The sequence below is a fragment of the Otolemur garnettii genome, unplaced genomic scaffold (assembly GCF_000181295.1).
Source record: "Otolemur garnettii isolate 467f Iridium unplaced genomic scaffold, OtoGar3 scaffold00147, whole genome shotgun sequence".
NCBI lineage: Eukaryota > Metazoa > Chordata > Mammalia > Primates > Galagidae > Otolemur > Otolemur garnettii.
Genome location: NW_003852542.1, coordinates 1636623 through 1654073, shown reverse-complemented (window position 1 = coordinate 1654073; position 17451 = coordinate 1636623). Strand labels below are relative to the sequence as shown.

Here is a 17451-nt window from a genome sequence, read left to right as displayed (position 1 = left end):
GGGTAGTGTTATGGTTTTAGGAGATGGAGAACATAGCCGGCAACCTTTCTCTAGTTTCCTGGCATGGTCCTGATTCCTAATTTAGTTGCCCTTGGTGATCACCTGATTGTTTCCTCAGCATTCAGTCCCTGCCAGGTTGAGATCTTAGAAAGTGTTACAGTGCCCCCCTAAAAACAGTTCTCCACCCAGCCTGCTCCAAGAGTGAAAGCCCAATCTAGGCAGGCGGGAAGAGACAGCTGTGCTTGAGGCTTCTGATGAGAGGCCCATCCTCATGACCTTCTCATGGACCTTCCCACAATGACAGCCCCTGGCAGCCAGGATCCTCGCAGTATGGCTGCCTCATCAGCCACCAATCCAATGGTAAATCCAGTCCATTTGGTATTCAAATCTGGTTGCTGTATACTATTCAAGTCCCCCTACTCTTTTAAGCTTTCCACTCAATGCACAACTTCCCCCCAAACTGAAAACTGCAGACAGCTTCCTCCCTTCCCAGACCTCCATGGAAGCGCTGGTTGTTGCCACCAGCGCCCAGGCACTTGCCTACTGAATCAGACATCCATAGCTCTAGATCACCTGCTATCTCCTGCAGACCACCACCTTGTTGTGCTCCTGGAGCCATGACTCTAGGCAAGCTCACCACAATTTTTAAAATGAGCAACATATCTGAATAGGCATTTTACAAAATAATATATTTAATTTGCCAATGGGATTATGAAAGGATGATCCACATCATTATCCATCATGGAAACAAATTTCAGAAATAACATAATGAAAATACCATTAAAAGCACTGATAAGATCAAGTATTAGAAAATCACATGGAGCAACAGGGATTCATATGTTACTGGCTACTGTATACATTGGTACAACCAGTTTGAAATGCTCTTTAGCAACATCTCCTAAAGCTAAACATATATAAGTCATATGAAAAAACAATTCCATCCTTTGTTATATACTTAACATAAGTTGGTACTTATGTTCACTGAAATTTCTACATAATAATATTCAAAGTAGCTTTTTATAACCACCATAAGTGAAAAAAAAATCTAAATGTTCATCAGCAACAAAATTAATACATAAATTGTGTGATATTAATATATTATACAATAATATTAATTTGAAAAGAACGAACTACAGATATATGAAACATTATGGCTGAATTTCATAGCAACCACCTTGCTTTGCTTAGGTGTGAGCTTTCTGTACCGCAGTCAGGAAATTGCCCTATACAGAGAGATGGGTAACTGTAGGGCTTACCTTGTTAGTTTCCCTTCTCTCAGGGATCTTATTATCTCAGTCTTGTTTTGCCTATTATCCGTCATCTGAAAACAACTGCCTCATAAATTTTTGTCTGGCTTCACAGTTATTTATGAAAAGAGGACTAGTCCAGTACTAGTTACTCTATCATGGCCAGAAGTAGAAACCCTGAGTCATTCTTGAGAGGTAAGAACTGCACTTAGGAAAACTATATGTTGGCATTGAGAGAGGAAAGATGACTAGATGGCTGTAGGAGCCTTTACTCAGACTGAGACTATAACTGTAGCACAAGATATTTAGGTGGAATAACGACTAGCAAATTTTAAATGTGGTACAGTTAAGATGCTGTAATAGGTAAAGACTAAGTGACTTTATAACAGAGACTCCAAAATGCAATAATGTAAATAAAATAGAATTTTATTTATGTTTTATGAATATCCTTCTGTCTAATGAATAGCCCTGTAATTTACATAGTAAGGTAGCTCTACTCTATATGATCATGCAGGAACTCAGGCTGGTGAGGCAATTCTGTCCACCAATCACACTAACTTTCAAAGTTGCATCAGTTATTACCATATCTTGCAAGTTGGAAGTAGAAAAGAGAGAGTGATAATACACATGTCCAGTGTTTTCAGTCAAGAGCTGAAAGTGGCATGCATCACTTTTGCTTACATTCCATTGGCAAGAATTAGTTATGTTGGCCATACCTAGCTATAATGGGAGCTGAGAAATATAGTTGACAATTGGGTATTTGTTTAGCTGAATTTCTAAAATACACTGACCAGAAACAAAACAAAGATGTCCCTTCTCACCACTCCTTTTTACATCATACTGAAATTCCTACCTATTGCAGTAAGACAGGAAAAGAAAATAAAAGGTATACTAATTAGAAAAGAAGAAATAAAACTCTTTGTCCACAGATGCAATGATCATCTATGTGGAAAATCCAAAAGAATTGATACATACCAAAAAACCCCCCCAAAAACAAAAAAAATCAAAACCTCCTGAAACTAGTAAGTGACTATAGTAAAGTTGTAAAATAAAATGTTAACCTGTAAATGTCAATTGCTTTCCTATAGAGTCCTCCAATTTATGATGATTCAGCTTACAATTCTTTGACTTTTATGATGTTGCAAAAGTGGTAGGCAACTTAAGACTTCAAGCACTGGTGATTATTTGGCTAATGATTCTCAGGGCTACATTTTTGACTTACGATATTTTCAACTTATGTTAGGTTTATTGGGATGTAACCCCATTGTAAATAGAGGAGCACCAAATGGAATTTGAAATTAAAAACACAATACTAGTTACATTAGTAACCTCCCAAATATGAAATTCTTAAGTATAAATCTGACAAAGTAAGTACAAGATCTATATGAGTAAAATTACAAAATTCTGATTTAAAAAAAAAATCAAAGATTAACTAAATAAATGAAAGGATGTTCTATGTTCCTGAGTAGGAAGATTCAATATTGTCAAGGTGTCAGTTCTTTCCAATGTGATCTATAGATTCGATAAAATTTCAATCAAAATCTCAACAAGTTACTTTGTGGATATTGACAAACTAAATCCTCTGATTTTACACAAGGGAACAAAAGATCTATAACAGGCAACATAATATTGCAAGAGAAGAACAACGTTGGATGACTGATATCACACAACTTCAAGACTTACTATAAAACCACAATAATAACACCACAATTAAAACAGTGCGGTGCTGTTAAAAGAATAGACAAATATATCAATGGAACAGAATATACAGCCCAGAGATAACCACACATAAATACAGTTGTCCATTGGTATCTGTAGGGATTTGTTTTAGGACCTCTTGAGGATACCAAAAATCCATGAAAGTTCAAGTCTCTCATATAAAATGGCATAATATTTCCATATAACTTATGTATACCCCTGTGTACATTAGATCATCTCTAGATTACTTATACCTAATAGAAATTTAATGTTGTATAAATAGTTGTTATACTGTCTTGTTGAGGGAATATGTCCATTACAGATGCCAATTTTTTCAAATATTTTCTATCCACAGTTGACTTCACAGATATAGAACACACATATATGGGGGGCCAAATGAATAGTCAACTCTTTGGCAAAAGAACAAAGGCAATACAAGGGAGGAAAAAGATGGTCTTTTCAACACATGGTGCTGGGACAACTGGACATCCACATGCAAAAACAAAACAAATCTGGACATGGATTTTATGTTCCACACAAAAATTAACACAAAATGGATCACCAACATAAATGTAAAATGAAAAACTATAAAAGTCTTAGAAGATAGCATAGGAGAAAATGTAATGATCTTGGGTTTGGAGATAATGTAACACCAAAGACATGATGAATGTCTTTAGTTTGTCAAGAAAAAATTAATAAGCTGGATTTCATTAAAAGTAAAAATGGGGGCTCGGCGTCTGTGGCTCAAGCGGCTAAGGCGCCAGCCACATACACCTAAGGTGGCGGGTTTGAATCCAGCCCAGTCCCGCCAAACAACAATGATGGCTGCAACCAAAAAAATATCCAGGTGTTGTGGTGAGCGGCAGTGGTCCCAGCTACTTGGGAGGTGGAGGCAGGAGACTCGCTTGAGCCCAGGAGTTGGAGGTTACTGTGAGCTGTAATACCACGAGACTCTACCCAGGGGGACAGCTTGAGGCTCTGTCTCAAAAAAAAAAAAAAGTAAAAATGGCTTTGTAAAAGACACTGTCAAGAGAATATAAAGAGAAACCACAGAAAATTGAGGAAAATATTTGCAATAAACTCTTTTGATAAAAGACTGTTACCCAAAATATAAAAAGAACTCTTTAAATTCAGCAATGTGATGTTATGTGCCTGTAATCACAGCTGCTCTGAAGCCTGAGTGAGAGAATTGCTTGGGCCCAGGAGTTTGAGACTAATCTGTGCAATATAATGAGACCCCCCCTTAAAAAAAAAAAACTCTAAAATTAACAATAAGCAGGGCGGTGCCTGTGGCTCAAAGGAGTAGGGCACCAGCCCCATATGCTGGAGATGGCGGTTCAAACCCAGCCCCTGCCAAATACGGAAAAAAAATAAATAAATAAAAATAAAATAAAATAAAATTAACAATAAGCAAAAAAAAACAAAAAAAAACAAAACCCAAACAATAAAAAAAATTAGTCCAAAGACCATAAAAGACATTTCAATCTCACAGAAAATATACTGATGACAAATGAGCATATGAAAAGATGTTCCTCAAGGAAATGCAAGTTAAAATATAATGAGATACCACTATACACCTACTATAATTGCCAAAATCTGGAGCATTGACAATACCAAACACTGATGAGGACATGGAGCAAAAAGAACTCTCATGGGAACTCAACATGGAAGCTATTTTGGAAGATAGTCAGTTTCTTATAAAACTAAACATACTCTTACCATATGAACCAGAAATAGTATTCATTCAAAGGAGTTGAAAACAAAAACATAAGCATGGATGTTTATAGCTGCTTTCTTCATAATCATCAAAACTCAGAATCAATCAAGATATCTTTCAGAAGGTGAATGGGTAAACTGTGGTGCATCCAGACAATGGAGAATATTATTCAGGGAATATACTTATTTAGTGTTAAAAAGAAATGAGCTATCAAGTCATGAAAAGATATGGAGAAAATTTAAATGCATATTACCAAGTGAAAGAAGCCAATTTGAAAAAGCTATATACTGGACAACTTACAGGACATGCTGGAAAAAGGCAAAACTATGGAGACTTTAAAAAGATCAGTGGTTTCCAGATGTTGAAAGGGGAAGGATGAATAGGCAAGCATAGGATTTTTTGGGCTGTGAAACTACTATGTTTGATACTATAAGGGTAGATACATGCCATTATCATTTGTCTAAATCCATAGGATGTATAACATAAAGACTGAAACCTAGTGTAAACTATGGACTTTGAGAAATAATGATACATTAATATAGGTTCATAGATTGTAACAAAAGTATCACTCTATCAGGAATGTTGGTAGCAGAGGAGGCTGAGTATGTCTAGGGACAGAGGATTTATGAGAAATATCTGTACCTTCTACTTTATTTTGATGTCTAATAAAAAATTAAATATAGTATAATGGAAGAATGGGAGAATGGATTGGAATGGGGAGAGATGTTCAGAAGGCTGTCTTGGATTCTTGTGGGTCATCCAAGTGACGTGACCAACAAATCATGCATCTACAGATCTAGTACTAGACAGAGTATTCTGGACTAGAGATATAGATTCAGAAGGCATCAGGATGTAAGTGGGAGTTAAAGTCATGAGGATGAAGAAATCACCCAAATGAACTGAAAACTGGAACAGAACTCTAAGGAAAAAATAACTCTGAAGAAATGGGAGGAAGAAAATTCCAGGAAGCAAATTATGAAAAAGGGATGAGAGAAGCAGGTGAAAATCAGGTACAGTAGTAACCAGAGGCTTAAGGGAAAGGAATTTCAAGGAGGAAGTCGCCAACAGAGTCACCATGTGCAGAAAGTTCAGGTAATGCAGGTACAAAATTGTATTCATTGGATTTAAGTATTAATCCAGTCATATTTCATCCAATAAATATATGAAGAATAATTAAATGACTGTTGAATGAAGTAATAAAGGCTGAAAAGATAAATAATAGAAGGCAAAAGGGCCTATTAAAGCAATGGAAGAGGGTGATTTTTAGTGGGGATACAGCTGAAATAAGATTGGCCACAAGTTGATAATTGCTGAAGTTGGTCACATGGAGATTAATTACATTAATCTCTCTACTTTTGTATGTGATTGAATTTTTCCAGGAAAAAGAAAGATTTAAAAAAGATTTTTAAAAAGATATCCCCCCCAAAGGAAAGCCATAGACTTGGAAGAATTTATGCAATAAATGTATTTGACAAAGGACCGAAATCCAGAATATATAAATAACTCCTATAATTCAATAAGAAAAATACAGATAGCAACTCAGTAGAAAAATGGGCAAAAAATTTTAACGAGCACTTCACAAAAGATTTTTCAAATGGCCAATAAACATGTGACCATTGTCTTAGCCTCATTAGTCCTCAGAGAAATAAATATTAGAACCACAAAGAGATGTCTCTATACACTCACCAGAAATGCTAACATGAAAAAAAAAAAGTAAGATCAAGCATTAGCAAGAATGTAGGACTCTGGAACTTTCACATACTGCTAAAGAAAATGTAAGCTGGCCATTTTAGAAAACTGTCAGTATCGACCAAATCTCAAAATAAGCATATCACTAACCCAGAAACTTCACTGTCAAGAAAAATGTGAACATATATGTACCAAAGGTATATACAAGAATGTTCAAGGCCAGGTACAGTGGCTCATGCCTGTAATTCTAGTACTTTGGGAGGCCAAAGTGGGAGGAACTCTTAAGGCTAGGAGTTCAAGACAAACCTAAGTAGCATAGTGAGATACGGTCTCTATATATAAGGAAAAAAAAAAAAAAGAAAGAAAAGAAAAAGTAGCCTGTAAGTCCCAGCTACTTGGGAGGCTGAGGCATGAGGATCACTTGATCATTGAGGTTGCAGCGAGCTATGATGATGCCACTGTATTCCAGCCCAGGTAACAGAGATAGACTCTGTCTTAAAGGTTAAAAAAATTAAAAAGAATATTCATAGTAGCCACTATCTGTAACTTCCAAAAACTGAAAATAAGCTAAATGTTCATCACAACACAATAGGTAACTAAATTGTGGTATGTTCATATACAGCAATAAAAATGAACAAACTACTTTTACACACAGGAAAATGAACTTCACAAGCATATTTGTAAATGAGAGAAACAATACACAAAAGACTACATCCTGTATGATTGCACTTGTATAACTTTTAAAAGGAGGCAAAACTGGCTAGGCGTGGTGGCTCACTCCTGTAATCCCAACACTCTGGGACAGGTGTCCTCAAACTACAGCCCGTGGGCCACATGCGGCCTGCCGAGGACATTTACCCGGCCCGCCAAGTGTTTTTGCCACCTCTGCCTGTCCTGCTTAGCAGCTGACACATCCTGGGGCCTGCAGTCTGGCCCTCCAACGGTCTGAGGGACAGTGAACTGGCCCCTTGTTTATAAAGTTTGAGGACCCCTGCTCAGGGAGGCTGAGGCAAGTGGATTACCTGAGCTCAGGAGTTGGAGATGATCCTCAGCAAGAGTGAGACCCCATCTCTACAAAACAACAACAACAACAACAAAAATTAGCACAGTGTTGTGGTGGACACCTGTAGTCCCAGCTACTTGGGAGTCTGAGACAAGAGTATCATTTGGACCCAAGAATTTGAGGTTGCTGTGAGCTATGATGATGCCATGGCACTCAGTCCTAGGGCAACAGAGTGAGACTCTGTCTCAAAAAAAAAAAAAAAGTATTTTCCTTAGGTGGCTGGAAGTGGTTAAAAGGGTGGGTAGATGGTGAGCGTACTGCTCATTTGTCCCATCTCTTTCCTATCCCAGCCTTCTCCTTTTCAGCTAATTAATACATGTCATGAATTAAAACATCAAAAGTCCTTTTGAGACATCAAAAGCCCTTTCCACTTCCCATTGTTTTCCCCATAGGAATGTTATTTTAGAAAATATGAGTACTGTATTCAGACCATAGAATGATCCTCAGATAAACATGTAACTTATAGTTTAACACACGTATTTCTTGACTAACAAATCCAAGCTGTTTGAACAAACTCTAGGTCTCTGATTAACAAATTCCCAAAAAAATATTTTTCCAGAATGGATTAACCACATACATTCTAGGGTTTTTTTCTTTAAATTCTGTATAACCCAATCTGGTGCCTATATTATGCAGGAAACTGCCTTTTGCTTTGGTAGTATTACCCTTCATCCCTTACCACAAAAATATAGCAGAGTCCACGTAAATCTGCTCTAATTGCATAACAGCAGGGAATATGCTTGACTGAAGCAGAAGAAAGCTGCTTTCATGTCTCCTGTTCCATTTTGTGGAGATGTTCAGAGTAATGGATACGTTTTGGGCTGAACACATGAGTATGATTTTTAATGCCTTACAGTTCCCAGGTTTCTCTCTAAATAAAAATCCTGGTTAAATATGTACTATTTTGATGAATGGAAAAAATTCTATATTTCAGAGCAAATAGGTTGCATTAGAATCAGCATTTTCAAAAGATAAACTGACTCATTCTCCTTTCCAAAGATGATGACCTGGGAGGTGTCCAACAAAGCATTCAGATCTGGGCTTCCAGCACTTACTGTTGCTGTGCTGCCAGCTAACTGCTTTTATGTGGACCCTGGCAGGTGGAAAGTTTATAGATTTTTGCAAATGTTGCATGCCTTTTGTTAGATGATGAGTGTGCCAATTCTTAACAGGGATATCAAGAATCTAAATTGGATTAAGTGATCTTCAAACCTGCTTCTGATATTTAGATTCTATAATTTCAAACGCAAAAACTGTATGGTTTTTGTTTGATGTCCCCCCCCCCCAAAAAAAAACCAAAACAAGGTGATTTTAAAGCAAAGCAATATACATCAAGATTTGTCACTGTTCACCATGTCCAATACTAACAAAGAATTTTTAACAACATTGTTTTAAAAGCCCAAGACATTGCTGTTTGGCATTTTAAGAGGTATCTCCTACCCAAGCTCCTGGCACCAAAGCTAGGCGTCAGCTTGAGGAATTTTGTTCCAAAGACCTACTGTTTTAGCCATTTGGCTCAGGAATTAAGTAAAAATAAATGGAAAGCATGTCAACAACAAAAACAAAAGCTACCCTGAACATATCAGTTTTAAATTCTCTTTTTCTGTGTCTGAAATCCTACCACTTCATTTTTGTGAAAAGACTTCATAAATAAGTTACCCATGTGGAAATATGTCACCAGACACTGCTTTATCAACAAATAGACGGCATTCTCAAAGTATCTTCCCAAATGAAAAAACTTACAGAATGTTACTAAATATGTACTGTATATGAAAATCATTTTTAGATTATACAACTGATGGCATGGTTTATGGGAAGAGTGATGAGACTGTTAGGCATTAACCCTTTGCAAGGTCATTCAAAGTACAAGATTTCTATCCTAATGTCACCCCCTAAATGTCCTCTATGTCAATACTAAGTACATTTTAAAACAGTGTAAATAAGAGCATTTAAATACCATTCAACATCTAATGTAAAGAGCCTATTATTCCATTATGCAGTTAAACAATAACAAGTACCAGGCATACCTTGTTTTATTGTGCTTCACAGATAATTGTGTTTACAAATTGAGGGCTTATAAAAGATGGAGACTTTATATCTTTTTTATTAACCTGGGTGGAAGTGGAATACATTCTTTTTAGTAAAGCAGTACAAGAATGGAGAAGCAAGAATCCAATGTACCGCCTCCAATATGAAGGCAGTAGATGACCTAATACAAGGTAGGGGGGGTGGGTAGAGGACTGAGGGAGTGTGGAGAGGGGAGAGGGAGATGGGGAGTCATGGTGTATGGCACACCTCTTGGGGGGAGGACACAATTATAAGAGGGACTTTACCGAACAAATGCAATCAGTGTAACCTAATGCTTTGTACTCTCAATGAATCCCAAACAATGAAAAAAATAAAATTAAATTAAAAATCACATACACAGAAAAACTTCTAAGAAAAAAAATGAACTGAAGGCTTATGGCAATATTTCCTGGAACAAGCCTATCAGTGCCATTTGTCCAAGAGTATGTGCTCGTTTTGTGGCTCTGTGTCATATTTTGATAATTCTTGTAATACTTTAAGCTTTTTCATTATTGTGTCTGTTATGATGATCTGTGATGTTACTATTGAAATTGTCTGTGGGTGTCAGGAACTGTGACCATGTTAAGATAGCAAATTTAATCAATAAATGTTGTGTGTGTTCTGACTGCTCCATTGACTGGCAGCCCTCCCACTCCAACCTGTCTCTCTCCCTTTCTCCAGGCCTCCCTAGTCCTTGTGACACCAGAATATTGAATTTAGATGAATTAAAAACCCTACAATGGTTTCCAAGTGTTCAAGTAAGAGTTCTAGGTCTCTCACTTTAAATTAAAAGCTAGAAATGATTAAGCTTAAGGAGGAAGGCATCCTGAAAAACTGAGATAGGCTGAAAGTTAGCCTCGTCTGCCAAGTGAAAGCAAAGGAAACGTTCTTGAAAGAAATGAAAAGTGCTACTCCAGTGAACACATGAATTATAAGAAAGTGACTTATTGCTGGGAGAAAGTTTTAGTGATCTGGATACAAGTCAAAGCGCTCACAACATTCCCTTAAGCCTAAATTTAATCCAGTGCAAGACCCTAACTCTCTTCAGTTCTGAGGGCTGAGGGCTGAGAGAGGTGAGAAAGCTACACAACAAAAGTCTTAAGCTAGCAGAGACTGGTTTGTGAGGTTTAAGAAAAGCAGTGTCCATGACATAGAAATGCAAATGTTGATGTAGAATCTGCAGCAAGTTACCCAGAAGATCTAGCTATGATCCTTAATGAAGGTGGCTACTCTAAACACAGATTTTCAGTGTAGATATGAAAAACTTCTATTAAAAGAAGATACCATCTAGAACTTTCAGAGATAGAGAGAAGCTAAGGCCTGGCTTCAAAGGACAGCCTGGAACAAAGCTTCCCCCTCTGAGGGATCTGAGAAAAGCAAATTGAAAATCTCCTAGAAAAGATTCACCATTCCAGGTGCAATTAAGAACATTTATGATTCATGGGAGAAGGTCAAAATATCAGCATTAATGGGAGTTTGAAAGAAGCTGGTTCCAACACACAGGAATGACTTTGAGGAGTTCAAGATTTCAAAGGAGTAGGTAACTGTAGATGTGATGGAAACAACAGCAAGAGAACAAGAAGTCTGAAGATGTGACTGAATTGCTGTAATCTCTTGATAAAACTTAAAAGAATTGGCTCGGTGGCCATTACACAGTGGTTACAGCACCAGGCACATACACTGAGGCTGGTGGGTTTGAACCCAGCCTGGGTCAGCTAAACCAATGACAACTGAAACAACAACAAAAAAATAGCCAGGTATTGTGGTGGGCACTTGTAGTCCCAGCTACTTGGGAGGCTGAGGCAAGAAAATCACTTAAGCCAAGAGTTTGAAGTTGCTGTGAGCTGTGACTCCACCACACTCTACTCAAGGTGACAATGTAAGACTCTATCTCAAAATACAAAACAAATATGGGCAGCACCTGTGGCTCAGTGGGTAGGGTACCGGCCCCATATACCAAAGGTGGTGGGTTCAAGCTCGGCCCTGGCCAAACTGCACAAAAAAATAGCCAGGCGTTAAGGTGGGTGCCTGTAATCCCAGTTACTTGGGAAGCTGAGGCAAGAGAATTGCCTAAGCCCAAGAGCTGGAAGTTGCTGTGAGCTGTGACGCCACGGCACTCTACTGAGGGTGACAAAGTAAGACTCTGTCTCTAAAACAAACAAACAAACAAACAAACAAACAAAAAACTTGAAGAGTTGCTTCTTAGGATTCTTATGGATGAGCAAAGTGGTTTTTTGAGATGGAATCTACTCTTGGGTGAAGATCCTATAAACATTGTTGAAGTAACAGAAAAGGATTTATGATATTACATAAACTTAGTTGATAAAGCAGCAACTGAAACAATCCTGCCTTGGCCTCCCCACCAGCCAAGACTATAGGTACATAACACCATACACAACTGATTTTTCTTTTAGAGATGGAGTTTTGCTTTGTTGCCCTGGCTGGTCTTCATCTCCTGGCCTAAGCTTTCTTTTTAAACAATAGGTTTAGAATATGTCAAGCTTGAATATTTCCTTCAATTCCCCATGTCCAGGAAATCTGACAAAAGCATTATTTTCTGTGCTTAACAATTAAGAGATGAGTCAAGCTCACCTGGAAACCTGGACCTGTGGCAATTATTTCCCCCTAATTTCATTGTAACACTTTTATATTGCATGTTTAACATTCAAAATGTGTATTCTGTGCCATGCACTGCAGACCATTCCTGCCCTAAAGGAACTCAGCCAAATAAGACCCATGTAGTTTTGTTTTTTTTTTTCTTTTTTGAGACAGGAGCCTCAAGCTGTCCCCCTGGGTAGAGTGCTGTGGCATCACAGCTCACAGCAACCTCCAACTCCTGGGCTCAAGCGAGTCTCCTGCCTCCGCCTCCCAAGTAGCTGGGACCACAGGCGCCTGGCACAACGCCCGGCTATTTTTTGGTTGCAGCTGTCATTGTTGTTTGGTGGGAGGGATGGATTCGAATCTGCCACCTTGGGTGTATGTGGCTGGCGCCTTAGCCACTTGAGCCACAGGTGCTGAGCCACCCGTGTAGTTTTAATTCAATGCAGCTATAAGGTATTATTGGGATACAAAAAGGCACACGTCAGTTTGCTGTGTTGTTGATGATATTAAGTTTGATCACCTGAGTAAGGTAACATTCACTTGTGTGTCCATTGTATAGATATCTTTGTTTCTTTGTAAGCCTAGTGAGGAAGGAGAGGATGGGTGGAAAAGTATAGAATTTCTGGAGGAAGCAAGATCTTACCAAAGCATAGAGGAAGGGTTGAGAACACCAGGTAGATAAACTAGCAAAGCACTATATGGAGTATCATGATTTGTCTAAGAGGTAGGCCAGGAACAGATTATGAAGAACCATGAAAGCCAGTGTTGATTTGTCTTCTAGGCTAATCATCTACAAAGTATAGTGTACCCTGGAATACTGGAGGAGAGAATTTAATCATCTTTCTAAATTTTCATACTTTTGTGTACACTTCATAATGGAACATATATTGAACATATACTATATATTTCTCATTAACTGCAATCAGGACCTTAAGAGGAGAGCTGGGGATGGGGAAAGAGGATAAAAAGCTGTTTTAGACTAAGTACTTAAAAGCATCCAGAAGGAGCTGGATGCTCCTTCAGCAGGAGCTATATATGAAACTGAAGATCTGGGTCTTTTACTTGGATGTGTAGATTTGGGGAACATCCAATGAAATTCTGAGAGAAAAGAACAGTGGACCAACGGCAGAACCCCAGAAAACACTAACATTTACAATAATATGGTTACTTTTTTCAAAAGGAAGATCAAAGCACAAGGAAGGAGTGGTACTTGCACTACTTCTTTAAAAGCTCCCAAATATATTAATATAACGTTAGTAACACCAGATTTTACTATTCCATTTGCATACGAAAGCGAGGCACAAGCATCATGAAGGGGAAAAAAATGTTTGTTTGTACTCCAGCAGCAACTCAGAATGAGATAATTTTCTTACCATTTTGGGTGGCATTCAATTAAGAAATTCAAAAGTCCACCATAAAACTTGGGCACTCAGAAGAAATGGCTGATTACAGGTCAGGGAAAACAGAAAGTAAGCCTGAATACCTTGTGTCAAATAGGAAATGCTTTGAGATTAAAGTACCCAATAAATGTAAACAGTTATGATTTAATACAAAAAAAGTAAAGGGACATGTCAATAGGACATAAGAGCTGGCTTAGAGGGCTCCCCCTTGCCAACTTCGGGATAATTCATTATCAAAAAGAGTAATAAATGTTAACATACAGAATATTTTCAAAAACTGAGTGAACAGTATATTCAACAGGACATGTCAATAGGACATAAGAGCTGGCTTACAGGGGCTCCCCTTTGCCAACTTCGGGATAAATTCATTATCAAAAAGAGTAATAAATTTTAACATACAGAATATTTTTAAAAATTGAGTGAATAGTAGATTCAAGTGTTAAAGATAAATGGAAAGCTCTTGTTCACACACACACAAAAAAAATGCCAGGTAAAAAATGTAGATGGAATTAGAAACCCCCTATGTTGCAACTCCTACTTAACATCAGATTAAAGCAAAGTTCATTAATGGATGTTAAAACCATTGCATTGAAGATTATGGAGAAAAGGGATATTTATATCATCTCACAGGTTCCTTCAGTATCATACAATGGAAAGATGAAGTATACACCACTTTCACCAAATTCAGCATCATCAATAGGACAATTGAAATCATGTGCCTTCTGATGTCAAAAAAATGGGAAGTAAATACCATCCTAGGCAATATTCTTTAATTTAAATCCAATCATGAAACACTCAAGACAAACCAAGAATGTGGAGAATTCTGTAAGTCAACTAGCTTTTATTCTTTAAAAATTTTATTAGCACTGGGTGGCGCCTGTGGCTCAAAGGAGTAGGGTGCTGGCCCCATATACTGGAGGTGGTGGGTTCAAACCCAGCTCCGGCCAAAAATTGCCAAAAAAAAAAAATTTTTTTTTTTATTATCACAAAGGGGGAATTTCTGTAAAAGAAAGAATGAAAAGAGGGAGACAAAAGCCAATGCATGATCTTTAAGTTCATAATAAAACAAAAATATATATATAAAGAGGTGAACTTTCTTTAGGTGCAATTAGGAAGTATGGATTATATATTAGATATTACTGAATCAATGTTAATTTCATGAGTGCGATAAAGGTATCATGGTTATGCAAAAGAATGCCCTTCTTCTTAGGAGATATATGGTAATATAGTTAGGTGTGAAATAGTGAAGCATCATGATGACTGAATTTATTTTCAAAAGGATAGGCAAAAAAAGATAAGAGAAAGAAAAACTAAATATACACACAATGGAGATAAAACAAACAGAACAGTGAATGCATGGTGACTTAGATAAAGAGAAATGGATGTTTGTTATATCATCTTTATGACTTTTTCATAGTAATGAAAATTTTCAAAATAAAAAAGTCAGGAAAAAAATCTACATGTAGCTAATATGCTATAGTTGATTTTATTTAGATAAAATGTATTAAATACGAATAAATTTAATACTTTTTTAAAGGCCCACCATGGAATTCTTTCCCATCATAGCCAATCAAGATAAAAGATGAACTAATGTCACCTCTAGCCAGAGTCAGCAACATAATTTCTTTGACTTACCTGTGAAATTAACTAACAAACTAGCAAAACACCTATAGCACTCAGCCACCTTATCAAAAACAATTTAACATTGGCAAACCTGTAATCTTCTGGTTTTAAAATAATTTATTTCATAGATTTGTTTTAACTTCATGTTTCAGAGCATACATTATTTAACCAAGAGGTGCTGGACAGAGATTGTAAAAAGGGAGGAAACATTTAGGATAAGAAACCAGCTCAATTCCATTAGAATTTCATCCTATCTTATAAAGTCTTGCTAGGATAAATTTCTATCATACTCCTTTTGTGCTTACAAAAAACATTAACTTCTGAATTTCCAATGTTGTAAATAAAAATTTTTACAATTAAGTATGCATTCAATTGACGCACAAGGCAACCAAATAAATTCTGTCATCAACATTAGCATAATGTGTATTTCCTGTCACTGCACTAACATTAAACTGAACTTCAAACCACAAAACATTGTGACTAACATTAAAAAGGCAAGCTGTAAGATACTCAAAGCTTATAAAGGACAAATTGCACATGGTTAAGATGGGACATCATTTGACAAGGGCTGGTGTTGTGCATATGGCTGCTTTTTTTTATATGAAGGCCACCGGCAAACAGGGCAACAGTGTCGACCCCCAGCCAACCACATCACAATGCAATTTTGATGAAACACATGACCACAAGGCAACCCCATTAACAAACATCCATTTTCAAAATTCTCTAGGCAAACAACACATTCAGTACAGTGCAGCATGTCAGCAGGCCAAGTTAACCAATCAGGTTCTATGTCTTCATTAGTGTTATATGATCCATATGACCTCCCCTTCCTTTCATATGGGCTGGTCTGACAATATTTATTGGCACATGAACAAGCCTCAGCATCACAGAGACTTGCTATTCCTGGAGAATTGTGAAGTATGCTTTGTTTATCTTCAAATGCTTCCTTCTCACTGCTAAAAGTGCCTGTGTTCTCACTGTCTGAATCATTTTCAATATCTTGCGAACCCTCCGACATTTCCTCTTCAGACTGGACTCCAAGACATTTGAATCGCCACATCGGTAAGTTTTTTATGTAATCAGTTGGTATCAGAGGGTGAAGCCAAAGGTCAGGGAAAGCTAACCGCTCCAAGAATAAGTCAGGGTCTTCATCCCAATCAGATTCTACAGGGAAGTTCTGAAAAGAAGCAATCGGGTGGAAGAGGTAGCTGGTGTACCAGTCCCACAGACTTGATAACCATTCTAAATTATTGGCATTGACTTCATCATTGTTGTTGTTGCGCCTTCTCTTCTTCTCAAAGTAATCAATTAGTAAACCATGTCCAAGGTATGTACTGAGAAACAGGGCTGGGTGTGAAGAATAAAACATCCAGTCTGCCCTTACCCATGAAGCCAGTGTGGTTGTATTGGAATACCTCAACAACTTTAAGCTATATTCATAAAAGCTATCTAAGTAAGGGAGCTGTAAAAAGCCCAACACAGGGAGCCAGGAAATAATTAACAGAGAATTATATGTCCCTAAAGTGCTTATGAGAACCACAAATCGCTTTATGGTAGCTCCTTGTGTAATAAATAAGTCCATCCAAGCCATAAGATTTACTAGAACCAAGCTCAAAACAAACAGATCATTTACTTCGGGTTGTAAAGAACGCAAAAATGAATCCATGGCCTGAAGGGATATAAATTCACCTGTGTGGTTTCCATATCTGTAAATTCCTTCAGGAGTTCTAAGTATATATGATGGCATGTTATATACACCAATATCTGTCATGTAACTCTTGTTGTCCCAATTTTCCACATTAACAAAAATAAACTCAACTCTTCCAGTAAACTTTATACTTAGTGCAGAAAAGAAAGCTGGGGGTTGGTCAAGGTTTGCAAATAGGTATATTTTTACCCAATACTGATCACTTTTATTCCATTCTTCTTTCAAATGCTCAGCATTATAAATGGTTTTGATTCGAGAAGCTGCATGAGCAGTGATCCATTTAAAAATGTGCTCTACTTCGACCTTGCGTCCACTGTATTCTTTAAGCATGACTTTTCCTTTAGAAGTACTTGTTTGAGGAACAGACATAATGAGTGTAGATCGTACCCAGCCTCTTCTCCTGCAATATCTACAAGAGAGCAAACTGTGAGTAAAGTGCTAGGCTGTTGTGCAAACAATTTATCTTCCTCTTCCCCAAACCAATAATCTCCAAATAATCAAAAAATTAGTACAATGGCCGTTGTGCAAGAGGAAAGCAAGCTCTTTATAGTTTGTTCTGTATTTCTATGTTTCTATTTTTTTTTTTTTAAAGAAAATGTATCTTGAAAAGTCTTTTGAGTCAAAGGAATCAGCAAATA

The 17451-nt window shown here is 37.3% G+C and overlaps 1 protein-coding gene across 2 annotated transcripts in view; it reads right to left on the bottom strand.

Annotated features, from left to right (window-relative positions):
* Nucleotides 1-17451, bottom strand: part of LOC100947923 (E3 ubiquitin-protein ligase RNF103) — a 112590-nt gene that overhangs the window by 75349 nt on the left and 19790 nt on the right. Inside the window, exon 4 of one of the 2 annotated variants that reach the window (XM_003799193.3) lies at nt 15203-17222. The exons of the other annotated variant lie outside the window; for it this stretch is intronic. Within the exon in view, the coding sequence (XP_003799241.1) occupies nt 15647-17222 (1576 nt within the window). The 3' untranslated portion in view covers nt 15203-15646. Of the gene's footprint in view, nt 1-15202; nt 17223-17451 lie in introns of those variants that run through there. 2 annotated transcript variants of the gene reach the window in all.